This window comes from Acanthisitta chloris, unplaced genomic scaffold, assembly GCF_000695815.1.
Source record: "Acanthisitta chloris isolate BGI_N310 unplaced genomic scaffold, ASM69581v1 scaffold15738, whole genome shotgun sequence".
In the NCBI taxonomy this organism is placed as follows: domain Eukaryota; kingdom Metazoa; phylum Chordata; class Aves; order Passeriformes; family Acanthisittidae; genus Acanthisitta; species Acanthisitta chloris.
Genome location: NW_008687715.1, coordinates 1 through 13,652, shown reverse-complemented (window position 1 = coordinate 13,652; position 13,652 = coordinate 1). Strand labels below are relative to the sequence as shown.

Sequence of the window (13,652 nt, the reverse complement as noted above, 5' to 3'; positions counted from 1 at the left end):
CAGACCAAAATAAGGAGCCCCTAAAACTAGCAGCATGGTATCTTCCCTAAAGCTTCCTGCAAGAAGCTTCCTAGTATACTGTTCAGACAGTTGCATCTGCTTCTCAAGAAACGTGCATATTCAGGACCTGCGTACTGCATTCATCACATTAGAACAAACCAACTCTGCACCTTCCCCATCTCTAAGACAGAAGACTTCTCCGATGTTCTAATTTTTAAGAAGGGGAAAAGTGAGGGGGGAAAAAAACCCACCATTCCCAAAGAATCAGAAGCTCTACCTGAAGACAAAACATTTGAAAGGAACTGATAAATGAAAGCCTGAACCATGACTTGCGTTCTTGACGTGACAGGTACCCTCAAAGTAGCAGCCTGGCAAAAAAATTCCCTAGTCTTGGAGCTCAAGTGTTTGAGGCACAAACATATTCACAACAGGCACATATAAATAAGCAGTCAAACCAAGAGAGGAAGTTTTCAAACTAGAACTACTAATGGAAATAAAATCCATGCAAATGACCTCCCACCTGCGAGAGGGTGAGAAGCTATGTTTGTGAGTGGTTGATTTGGCTGGAGCTCGGGAGGTTTGTCTCCGCCTTGCAGCAGGTGGTGAGTATTCCCTGGAAGGGGAAGAGTTACTGCCGGAATGATCTGCAGGACTAGGAGAACGCTTCTGCCTATGGGAGCTCTCAGAGGGATCCCTGGGAAACAAACGGCAGCTTGTTTAACAGGTGTAATATGGCATTAGTACGTTTCTAACAAACTACAAACACCTCCAAGACCTGTAACCTGTGCTTACACTATCATCTTACAGAATAATTTGTTCCATGTGTAATTCCACACATGAAATTAACTTAAGCTTGCAAAACTCAAGAAGGCAAGCTATGCACTATATTTCCTGCTACACTGGACTGTAAAATACAAAACGAGAATATAGTAAAACCAAAAATATCTTGTAATTTTACCTAGTATTTCACATGGCAGTGAAATAAATCTTCTATCAACGAATAAATTTCTTGCTACCTTATTTCCGTAATAATAATATTGCTACCCTATTCCTGTAATAATGGAACTTTTATTTAAGAACCCTCTAGCTCATGCCGTTTTCAAAGGATCATCCCAGTTGCAAACGAATGAAAGCGACTGTCAGAACCTTCAACTATTTCACTTACTGTACCTCATGCAGATTGGACATTATTACTTCACTTTCATTATGGACCAAAAATCCAACAACAATACCTGATTATATTACAATGTTAAGCCAAGCACTGACTTGATCCTTTCAGCACTACCAAGAATGGTTTTTTCTACTGCTTACAATTTCCTTCCAGTAATGGAATGTGCAAGCATAAGGGAAATAATATACTTTAAAATAAGTATGGTGTGATTTATTTAATCAATTAAAAATGCACAATGCACTGCTCTTCCACTTTGCTATGCCAGTTACAAAGTAGGACTTACGAACACGTACCCTACTTTCATCAATACATGACTTAAAAATGCAGATTATGCATTTTCCAAATGAAATAGACACTTATGTTTTGGAAAATTATGGAAAAGGTCATATTAGTCCACTGATTTTTAATACATATAAATATGTATTTATGTAAAAGTGAACAACTCTAAAATCCCAGTAGTCTTTGACAACTTCAGAAATACTTTACCCTACTGAAGATTAGGGAGAGTTTAAATGCACCACTGCCAATTTACAAAGATACTAGCCCTCTAAGATTGCAGAAAAGCATCAATTGGACAAGTGAAGGACTTCGATAAAGATTTTGGCAAATGACCTGCTCCACTTGTGAAGGTCCAGCCGCCTGAGAAGTAAGGAATCTTTCAAAAGGGCATTTTACAAACATACTAAGTTATGTAATTAAAACTTACCAATCTGTTAGTTAGAGTCTATCAATCCATCTGTCTAACATACCTCAAATACTTAATGAGTACTGAAAAGGTTGTTGGCAAAGCAGGTACAAATCCTTTATTATTCAGTGTTATAAAAGGTAACTTTAAAAGCAAGGTTACATTACAGTTAAAAGCTAATAATGCAACGTAACTTACCTCTGCTTCTCTTTTTTCTCCTTGTGCCTTTCAAAGTCACGCCCTCTCTCCTTCACATCCCTTGCCTTTTCTTCTGAACGTTCTTTTGCTTTATGTTTTTCTTTGTGTTTTTTCCCCAGGGGGGTTTCCTCTTGTACTGGAGGAGGAGGACTAGGGGTACGAGGACCTTTCTTTTTACTCTGGTTACTTTTAGAGCTCCTAGAGATAAATTAACAGGGCGGGGTAAAAATGAAGAACCGACAACTATTTAAAAAAATGACTCCTCAGATGCTGGCAGGAAAGTTAAAACATAAAAGGCCCTGAAGGTTTTTGGAAAGGATTCACCAACTCTATTAGCAAGCAGTGTTCAATAGCTGTACTTGACTGAAGAGTGAATGCAGATGGTAAAAAATTACATCGAGCTCTTCCATTTATAACCTTTATTTCTGATGCAAGTGAACAAAAATAGGAATTGCTCCCATTCAAAAAGAACCAGTTTTCAAAGATAAAATGCCCTTACATGAACCTCACACAACAGAGGACAAAAACTCTACAGTGTACCTTGTCAGTTTAGACTCCAATGCAATACTCCAACCACATACACAAAATTATTTGAACAACTCATGTTTTTAAATTAATGCAAACTACCTACTACTACAATAAAGCATCCAAATATTTTTAAACATGCATCTCACAATATGAAATAGTTTATATTTTCCATATAAACTACCACTAAGATAAAACTTGTCAACTAGGTATCACTGCATCCTGAATGTCAATAGCATATCAACATATGCTGTTATATTCCTGAAGCAGAAACATTGGTTTGCCCCTATTTAAAGGGGATTTTTGCTTAGCAAACACAGATGTGTCCAGTTACACTACTGCAGTCATTTCTTTCCTACCTCAAAACAGGTTTTGTAGATTGACTGATGACATGGTGCCTATTTAAAATCCTGTGATTTTCACATATCCTTATTTTTTCCCCTCCTCCCCACATCCCTCACTTCCTTCTCCTGAAATCTATGGAATTCCCTGCCTTGAATGTCAAACATTATTTCTCAAACAGTAATATGCAATACCAACAGAATGTGCAGTTGGTCAAATTTTACACATTTCACTTGAGTCTAGAGAAGCTGCTTCACAGGCTGCAGCATCTCAAACAAAACTGTTTCCCACTTTTTTAATGGTTTATATTCCCTCATCACCTCTCAGAGACTCTTGGCATTCAAAGAGAAAAGATCTGTAAAGATCTTGTAAACCATGGAACTACTCAACTGACAACTACATCCATATAACCATTTCCTGCATAAGATGATTTGCAATGCAGAGTCAGAGACCTTCCCCTAAAGTTATACAATCAAGGGTCCTGAAACCAAGGAAAATGGAAAATATCTTCATTATGAAAATCCTAGCAATAAATATTGGCGTGATTCTCTGTTCTCACTCTATTGCAAGACACATCTACATACTGACCTCTGCTGATCCAAAAGTGGGGAAGACACAGTAGATGCTTTCTTCTCTTTCTTATTAGTTGAAGATGATGACTTGGGACTGGATCTTCGTTTTGGAGATTTGCTAGACTTTCGTGGTGATGGCGATGGTGATAATTTAGATCTAACCACCTCTGGAGAAATCTTGAGGAAAAGAATATATTAACCAATAAGACACTGATGCTCAAATGCATAACTGTATGCTGATACATGTGCCAAATAAGTAAATTCAGTAGCAGCCTATAGCTGAGATCTTAACCATGTACACATCTACCTCAAATAAACTAACCACATTCTTTGCAAAGAACACCATGAAAGAAAGACAATAGGCAAAGTGTGGAAGAAAAAAAGTCAATGCACATTACAAAAACTGTAGCTAAAAGCTTAAAATCAGTACACTCACAACTAGCATTCAAATTTGTCTGAAAAAGAAAGTCATCTTTTGAGGCTTTATTTTTTTTAATCTTCCCCCAAATTTCAGGGTTTCTAAGACTTGCAGTTTTGTCTCTGTCACTCTACTCCCTTACTACAAGACATGCTGGAAAAGGAGCTTGGCAAATGCCTTGTCTTTTCTTCTACATGTCTTCTCTGTTAAAGATCTTACTAGTTTTATACCATCAAAATGCATTTTCCTACTCATTTAACAGCTGACTTGACAAAGGAGAAAACTTGGCTATTGTGCTGGACAACTGACAGATACTACTAACACCCAAGTCACACAGTAAGTTATATAGGTGTCAGTTATTTACTATTATGTAACATAATAGTGCATTTGTAGCCCAGGAAGCTTAAGTCTTTCACGAAACAATTAGGAGCCTATGAAGTGGCTGATGATTTAGTTTGTTTATTTCACATTTCCATAATACAAACCTCTTTTTTAATTACTATTTCCTCTCGTTTCTCCATGTTTTCCTGCTCCAGTTTCATGAGTTCTCTCTGAATCTTTTGGCGCTTCATTTCCAAAGACAGCTCATGATCATAATCATAATTAACATCTCCATTATCAGAGTCTTTATTTTAAAAAAAAAAAAAAGTAGATTAATCAGAGTCTTTATTTTAAAAAAAAAAAAGTAGATTAGTAAATAATTTCATATGAAACAGTAATCATCATCATAATAATACTGGATGTCAAGCATAAATATTTCCATGACTTTTAGGCAGTGCATGAATGGATCAATGAAGTCTAGACAGACCTCTTCTCCAATCACGTGCAAACCTGAAATAACTCCTTACTATATAACCTGCAGTTAAACTCTTAAACTTCATTAAAAAATACCTTAACTTCTTTCATGGACCTTCATCAATCATTAAGCTAAGGTAGCAAGGGAAACACAGTAAACCACTTATTTATATTTAAACAACAAAAAAACTAGAAGTGTGCCTTCACAAAGACCAAAAAATACATCGAGCACTACTCAATTGGGAAATCTCACATGAAACGGATCTAACAGTAATATATGATACTAGAGGATTTTATTGAGAGTATCTCACAAATCAATTGGTACACTTTATTACATCTACAAATTGATTCTAAAATAAAGAGTTCTGTATGACATCTTTCGTCAGATGAACGCGCACTTCCGAGAGTTTATATCTGTTTTTAAAACATTATCACAGTTTGATTTTCAGATCGGAGAAGATGTTATTTCTCTCACTTTTTCATTAAGTCAGGGCCAGTTAATACCATATGCTTCCAACCTTGCAACCAAAGTCTTACTGAAAATTCAATTTACTCACTCTGTTTACATATTTATTTTTTTTACGGCTGTTTAAGTCTAATGTTCAAAAAGCACTTTGGGAAAATACCTGTCAGAGAAAAGATGACTTCATTAAAAAGTTATTGGCTTTCACTCCTTTCCTACACACAGGAGCTATGTAAAAGGTTTTGCAACAACTCAACTCAGTCTACAAACTCCCTTCATGTGTCATGAATGCATAGGAACAGCTTAGATAAAGGTGCAGTTCTTAACGGCATAGATTATTTTTTCTTCCATCACACCACAAGCAAAATTTGCAAAGGAGTGAGAATGTACTATGCCTACTTTTCCACTCATGTACTGTGCTTAAGATACAGCACAACAACACTTGCAACACTTAGAGCACATAGTATTGAAAAGCTACCGATTTAATGAAATTATAGGGAGCTCCATCCCACAACTTTATTGTGAATACATTCACTGTATCTGACCTCCTGCAGAAGGAATCAGCATTGCCATCTTTTCTTGCAATACCCTAACTTCATCTGAAACACTGACAAAAACTACAGAAATACCACAGTTCATCAGGAACTGCTGTAACTTCAGTCAGTGAGCTTGGACTCTAATAAAAGTGAAACTTAGGAGAGAGAAGAAAACTGCCCAGATAGTAAAGAGATGAGTATTATCAACAAGGATTAAAAAAAATACAAACCCAAAAAACAAACCCCCAAAACCACCAACCCAAGCAAAACTGAGTGCTGAAGGTAATGCAAGACCTCTTAACACTCTTCAAGTGTCTTCAAATATAAATAGTTCACCGATTGCTACCTTCAGCTGTTCATACAGTCACTCCAATGCATCCCTTGTTAACAAGACAGTTCACACCATTACAAATTATGCAAACAAATCTGCTGACTTTGGAATTCAAAAGAGTTACACTCTCCCCTCAGACTGACCAGTTCCTAAATTACTTTGGATGTAATTTGGATGCAACCTGGATTCAACTAATGATTGAAAGATTATGACGATATTGAATATGAAAAATGCAGCCATGCAGTAGACTATACCCAAATTCCTCGTAGTCTGAGGAGTCAGAATAGAAAAAAAAAAAAAAGCGCGTGGTTTGAAAAGAAATTGGTTTAACTGCTGTAGCAGTCCAAGTTGGATTACTACTTGACCCTCAAAAAAACCCAAAACCTACATTAATGGCTACTGCATAAAAGTATTCTACTTAGAAACCAAACCTGGAAGTATTTCACATTACACACAGCCCAGTAATCTCACAATGCTTTGAGGCATAGGGGGACCATTAGGTTAATTATACTTACCTTCTCTATTTGTTTCCCAATCCCCATTTTCCTCTTCGCTTTCTGGCGTTCGCTCCTTTGTAATTTTGATATCCTCCTTTTCTCTATGTCTTCCTCGTGAAGACTCTTTCTATAAAGGGAAAAATGCCGCATTAGAGTAAACAACTTTATTTTGAAAGAAGCCTGAAGAAGCAGGTGCATTTTACATGGTATTCTGGCTGTTTCTTTTCCATAATACAAAAAGCATTTTCCCCTTTAGCTTCTTGAACAAGAACCTTCTTTAACAAGCAGAGACTCCACAGGCAACATGTTCTAATGCAATTTCATATAATCAGTATGCAAATAGCAGATGGGGAAGAGAAGAAAGAATTCGTAAAACAAGAAGGTTTAAAGGCAGGGCAAGAGCCAAGCACGTATCAGAGAATAAAGTTTAAAATAGGAACCGAAAGAACAGATTAAGTTCTTAAAACCAGAAGTTTAATGAACATTTAAAGAGCATAATTTTAACAGCTTGAGTTCTTCTTCTCAGCTGTAAATAAGAATATTTATATATAAGGCAGATGAGCCTCACAAGTGGAACCACTGAACTCTCCAGAGGATAAAGAATGGGGGCAGGGAAGGGAGATAATTTAAAAAAAACCCAGAGACCCTTGGCTGGCAGATGGACAAAAGGCTAAAGCAAAGCACTGGGATCAAGTTTTGTTGATAGCTTTGTGTTTCACTGTCACTGTCCCCGAGACAAGTCTAACTATTGCAGTAGCACCAACTTTGCATGTGGCAGATGGTCCTGTGGATCCCTAAGAAAGCCAGAGACTATCCTTAATGGTAAAAAGATAATTTCAAAAGGCAACTGATGCTCTTGTCCCCCTGCTAAATTCCAGCAGTAAAGCTGCATAGTTGCATCACGGCATCTGCTGAAGTGATATTCCCTAAATAATCTACCTGGGCTCAAGTGGAATACAGGACTAAGTTCCTTCGCTATTAGCCAAAAAAACCCTCATTCAGGCTTAGAAGTATGTCAGGTTAATTTATTAAGCAGGAAACCAGAAGGAGCAAATAATGAAAGTCTGCTCCATATCCCTTTTGTTCTCACCTCCCATAGTCACTTCTTTTGTCTTTTGGGGATTCTTCCACGTTGATTTGTGGGAACCATTGGTTTTATGCCAAGAAAAGGAGATGCCTGAGAATTTCACTAGCTATTCCTTACTGGGACCCCGATCTTGACTTAATTAAAAACTTAACATCACCTTAGAAACACAGTACGGAAATAACATGACACTGTGGATAGTCACTCAAAAATGAGTAAAATTGAACTATTCCTTTTTATTCACTAACAATTTTCAAATCTTATCTCTAGTTTAATGATGTAAATGATGACAGAACAAGTACAGCCTTAATTTTATCAAGAGAACTAAAACAGATGCTTCAATGAAGTTATCTTCAAGCCTCTTGGCTTGATGCATTCAGCATATCATATTCAAAGCCTAGGAAGGTTTGGAAAAACCTGACTGGTCGCTACGTAACACAAGGGAACACCACATTAAAGAACTAATTTGTGTCATGTTTAATTTAAAGCAGCTTGTAGAATAAGAAAAAAATCAATTATTTTTCTCCACCTCATGGCAAGATCTCTAAAACGATGCAGAAGATCCTAACCTATCAAGTCATGTTGGCTGCTGACATCAACTGCGTGCAGACAGTTCTACATCCACTAAGCCATCATCATAATGTGTACTAAAGGCATTTCAGTCTAAGGGTGAGAAATGTACTACACTTCAAAGCAAAGAAAATTTATAAGATCTGAAAATCAATCACTGTACCAGCAAGCCTCCCTGCAACCATTTCTTTGTTTTCTTGAAACTATTCTTATCTTTCTAGACCACCCTCCACGAAGGCTGCATCTGTTCGATTAAACTGTACTTCTGTAATTTATGTCAACTAATTCCTATCACATAAACTAACAAAACCATAATTTCTTGAATACAAATACTAGTTTCTATTAATTCAACACCACTTGCTACCAGCAAACTGAAATACCAATCTTAGGATGCTCTATGCCGATTTGACAAAACTTCTCAAAGCCAGTTTGCCAGCAAGTTGCCAGCAGAGAACATGCAGTAAGTCCGAGTGCTTCAAGACCAACTTAATAACCCATGTGAAAAATACCACACAGCCTGTATGTATCTTGCCTATCTCTTCAAACTTACAACCAAGTACAAGCATCTTGAAACAGCTTGTATTTCCTCCTTACACAATCACACTTCTACAGAACTGGCAATAAAACCAGCTATGAAACTGAATTACTCAATACAGGGGGAGGGAATAGACAATTTTCATGGAAGTATGGTATTTTACACTAAATGTTGTTTAGTTGTCAAGAAAAAAGATTCTGGTAACAGTGCATCTTGAAAAACAAATCTCAGTTTAGAAACTGAGTATATTTTCCTGGGGCATGCAAATCAAGAATGTAAGTTATGATGGTTTAGAACACATACTTAAATTTTCTCATTGATAAGTCTTGAACATACTCCTTTTATTTCCCTTGTTACACTCATAACATATTCAATTCCCTCATACTATGAGGATTAAATATTTCCTTCATATCTTTATAGACTTTCTTGTAGTTTACATGGGTTTTTTTGTCTCTCTCTTAACAAGCCAAGAATAAAGTAAGTCATGCTCCTAAAGATCAATAGTGTGTCTCACTGGTACTTCAAGATGCTGTGTCCACTTCAGCCACACTTGTAAACTGTTTCTCTGCAGACTCTAGAAAAATGCCATTTACTAGACAAGAAATATTAAACTTTCATAATATGTAACTATTTACTAAAAAAATGTATTGTAGATTGTCCTAAGAGTAAACAACAACTCAGCAGTCTTTGTCTAGGCTGTTTTCATATTTACATATGTGGGATAGATGACTACAGTTTAATACTGGTGTTCAGGAGAAATGCTACATAAGAAAGGGAAAAAAATAAGACATTATGGCTGACTTCTGTCAGACTTAATTTAATTTAATGTCTACATAAGTTGAAGTTCCATGCCCCAGCACTCTACAGCACAAGACTTGATGTCTACTTGAATAAATTTCCCACTACTGCCAGAAAAGCCTGGCCAAGCACAAAAGGACTCACCAGTCTGTAAAACATGCTTCTAGCCAAGATGCGTTATTTTGCCAACACCAATGGAGAAAAGGCTCTTAGAACCCACAATTCTTACATGGCAGAAACTTCGGTTTCAGCCTTATCAGCACATGTACATGCAGCAGCAAAACAAACTAATTCAAAAGTACGGATTCCTCCAAATCTAGACCAAACTATCATGTATTACAGCTAGAATCTTGTGGGCAAGTACAGTACTATTTTGCTCTAGGTACACCAACTTTATAGTGCAAACTACCACCATGCTACAGAAACACATAAGAAAATGAATCGGCAGTTTCCTGACATAAACAGAACAGGTACTGTTTCCATTTCAGAGATGGAAGACAATGTTGACTTCCATTTCCAGTGGAGATAGTCAAAAGCCACAGTGACAAGAAGCACATACACGAAACAAGTGATAAGCATTCCTTACAAAAACTTTTCCTAAATGTATTGTAAGTTCTTCCCACTGCTTCTCTCAAATCACACACACCTTCCAGGTTAAGACTTTAGGTAAGACTCCAATGCAACTGTCTTCTCATAATACAGGGAAAAGTCAACACAAAAATTTCCAACTAAATACAGTAACAGCAGGAACCTTATCTAATTATTTGTATAGTAACTGATACACTAATATACAGTGCTGAAATAATTCCAAACACAAATCAGAGAAACACAGAAACAACTGAGTTTAATGTAGTTGTCCACATGATGCAGCATATTGTCTCTGAAAATAACAGTATGAAGCATAAAGGAATAATAAGGGATATAGTCTATCAACTGTCCGTATAGGAAGTTTCTTCCTAAATACATACAGATTGTACTAGTTATCTTATGCCTCCAAGAAACAAGAAATCTCTTCTAAAAAGATTTTATACTAGTTATACTGTCTTAACTTTTTGTGAATCTATTCAGCTTTCTGATTGCATCTTCTGGCAATCAGGTGGAATTGTCATATACAACATAGGTAGCATTTCCCCTTGTCATTTTCAGATTTGTCACTCTTTCTACTGGGATGAAGTATGAGTATGACGCATCTAACTTACATTCTCTCAAACATACATTATATGCATTTGCCCCGTGTCCTTTCTTCTCTCCAGTTTATTTCTCCCCTCCTTGCCCACTTCAAAAAGACCTTCGACTGTATTTTCTTGCATACAGGTGATGACAACCAAACAGCATTTCAAATAAAACTGGACCATGAATTTCTACAGCATATTATTGTTCATTTTCTACTCCATTTTTATGTACCTGGGTGTTTGCTTGTGCAACTGTGACTTCGCGTTGAACAGATGGTTTCATTGAGCTGTCCACAATAACGTATTTTACTACTGTATGGCTTCAGTTACTTTAAAAAAATTCATTCATGATTCTTTGTTCTTTCTTCATTGTGCACGACCTTGCACTTGCCAACACCAAGTTTCATCTGCCATTGTACTGCCAAAAACTATCTTTCCCAACCCCCATGAGCATTCCTCAGACTTTAGTAATCCCAACCACTGTTTTCATATCCTCTGCGAAGTTTGACATTTGGGATGTCTGTCCAATATTTCTTCTACATTCTTAAAAGCCACAGCTCTTTATATGAAGTACCATAGCATTCCCTGCAATTCAATTTCAAATTTATCTAAAATTTCCCTCTTAGCTGGCTTCTATACCTTACAGCATTTTACCTGCTATTTGTTGACTATCTATATATATGCCTCAAAGCCTTGTTTCAAAAGAAGCTATTTAAGGTTTTGCCTCTATTAGAGAGTTCTCTCTTAACCACTACTCTCCATCAAAGTTTCAGGCTAGTAGTCTGGTGCAGTACAAATTTTGTCTGCAGGAACAGTGCAGCTTTTTTCTTAATCACAATTATGAAACTTCTTATGGAATAAACTAACTTTTGTTATTTCAAAGTTTTCTTATCCAGCTCCTCTGTTACCCCAAAAGTTTTAATAAGAGACAGAAACCTCAGATATTAAACCTCCACCATAATAGCTCTAATGATGGAGCAAGACTTTTGTTAGCAGTACAGTCACTTGAGTCATCTGTTCTTTTAGATATCCTGGTTCATTGCAAAACAACTCTTGACGACTGCCCCTCTTCATCTATTTGTTCCAGAATATTTTCTTTCAATATCCTGTATTTTGAGAGTTGCCTCCACGTAACTAATACAAAAGCTCAGTGGTTTCCTCAGCCTGCTGTTTTGTGAGATTGAAGCAGAGTATTTTTTACTCTGCAGTGTGCTTAACCTGTAAGTAATTCTTTGATACTTTAACAGACCCACACTAATTCTCTCATTCCCTTAGATTCTTGCTTCCAGTTCACTTTTATTTGGGATTTAGCTGTTTATGAGTATTTTATTATCACATTAATAGAACACTATAAAAAGCAATGTTAACTAACCAAAAGTAAGAATTACATCAAAATTAGAGTTGCACCAGGACAGAAGTTATAGCAAACTTTTAATAACGGTTGGAAAAAAAACAATTTTCCCACTAACCATGTACTTAATAACTGAACAGTTTATTCAAATTATGAGAAAAGTGACACACTTGAGCAAAAAGACTGAGAGTTTACACAATTTAACAGCAACTGAAAACATGATTGGAAGGTAAGCCATTCTGTTAATTTAATCATAGCAGCTGCTGTTGATTTATTTACACCTGACATAAAAAATTCATTTTACACAGCAAATAGGAACAGACCAAGAGGAAACGATAGAATATTGTTAATACCTGCAGAAGCAAAACTGGTTTTTCACAAATAAAACCTTTTAATCGCTATTCATATGAAGATGGTCTCTTAAATGTGGTGCAGGAATACAGTGGTGCTATTGTTACACAGGTACAGGGTCACACTACCAACTCTGCTCCTATTTGTTCGTAACATCAGGAACAGGTAACACAATTTAAAAATAATTAAGTTTTGATATTTGAGGGACATAGGGTTGCAGAAAGATGATTACAAAATGAGAACAATAATGAATCAATTTTCGGCAAAACCCAAAAGGGGGCAGTTGGGATGCCTGATGGGTACGTGAGGAGGAAGGCAAAATGAACCAGCACAACAGTAACTGCATGGTCTTATCAAAAGCAAATTTGGAATGAACAACTGAAGTCAGGATGCATGTAAACAATGGGTATGAGTAAGTGTTGGGGGAAAAACAGTGGATGATTGGAACAATGGTTAATACACTTTCTTGGTAATAATAAAAGAGTCTGCACTGTTATTAAGTATGTTTATCGGTATTTATAACAAATTTTAGTCTGTGGGATTTATAAAATCTTTGGGAACCAAAAGACCAGAAAGCGCTTTAAAATTGCAAATAATACAATTGTTAAGACACTCCATATCAAAATATGCGATTAGCTATGTACAAAATGATCAGTTCATAAATCATTTTAAGTATTACAAGTCACCACGATCAAGTTTCTAGGACACACTGACCAATTGCTACTGAGGGATTCTGGAGTTCTGTAAACTCCACTCTTACCCTAACAGGAGAGGATGATTCCTCTGTACTTCGCTTCTGTGGCTCTGCCTCAACATCTTGACGTTTGTTCTTCATTCTTTCCCGAAGATCTCCAGTGGGTCTTTCTGGTGACCTGTATAATACAGAAACATAATATAACCAGTTCTATGGGACTATTTATAAAAGAGTATTATCTGTCTTTTAATTACTATTTTCTTTAGTATATACAGAAAACTCTAAACCTCCCACCCAGAGGCAAAGCGGATGAATGGGCTTACACACTGTAAAAAACCAACTCTTTCAGAATGTCAAGGAAGACTTGACTCTAAGGAGAAAAATTACTTGTATGTATATATGGCATGACTCAGTTACTACTCTAGATCGGCTTCAGGTGATCCTATCCAGTTAATCACCTTCTTCTGACCATCATGAAAATGTGTTTCACTATCACTCCTACCAAGTCTTTCAAGACATTTTTAACCTTCTCCATATTCCAAGCTGCACCAAGTCTAATATGTA

The 13,652-nt window shown here is 36.5% G+C and overlaps 1 protein-coding gene across 1 annotated transcript in view; it reads right to left on the bottom strand.

Annotated features, from left to right (window-relative positions):
- The window catches only part of LOC103807971 (zinc finger CCCH domain-containing protein 13-like), a gene marked incomplete at its 5' end in the record, with an annotated part of 33,833 nt that extends 20,535 nt beyond the window's left edge, over nt 1-13,298 (bottom strand). Inside the window, 6 exon segments of the mRNA XM_009080723.1 lie at nt 521-694; nt 2,055-2,252; nt 3,510-3,670; nt 4,397-4,536; nt 6,552-6,660; nt 13,155-13,298. Coding sequence (XP_009078971.1) covers nt 521-694; nt 2,055-2,252; nt 3,510-3,670; nt 4,397-4,536; nt 6,552-6,660; nt 13,155-13,298 — 926 coding nt within the window.
- Nucleotides 13,299-13,652: the final 354 nt, after the last annotated feature.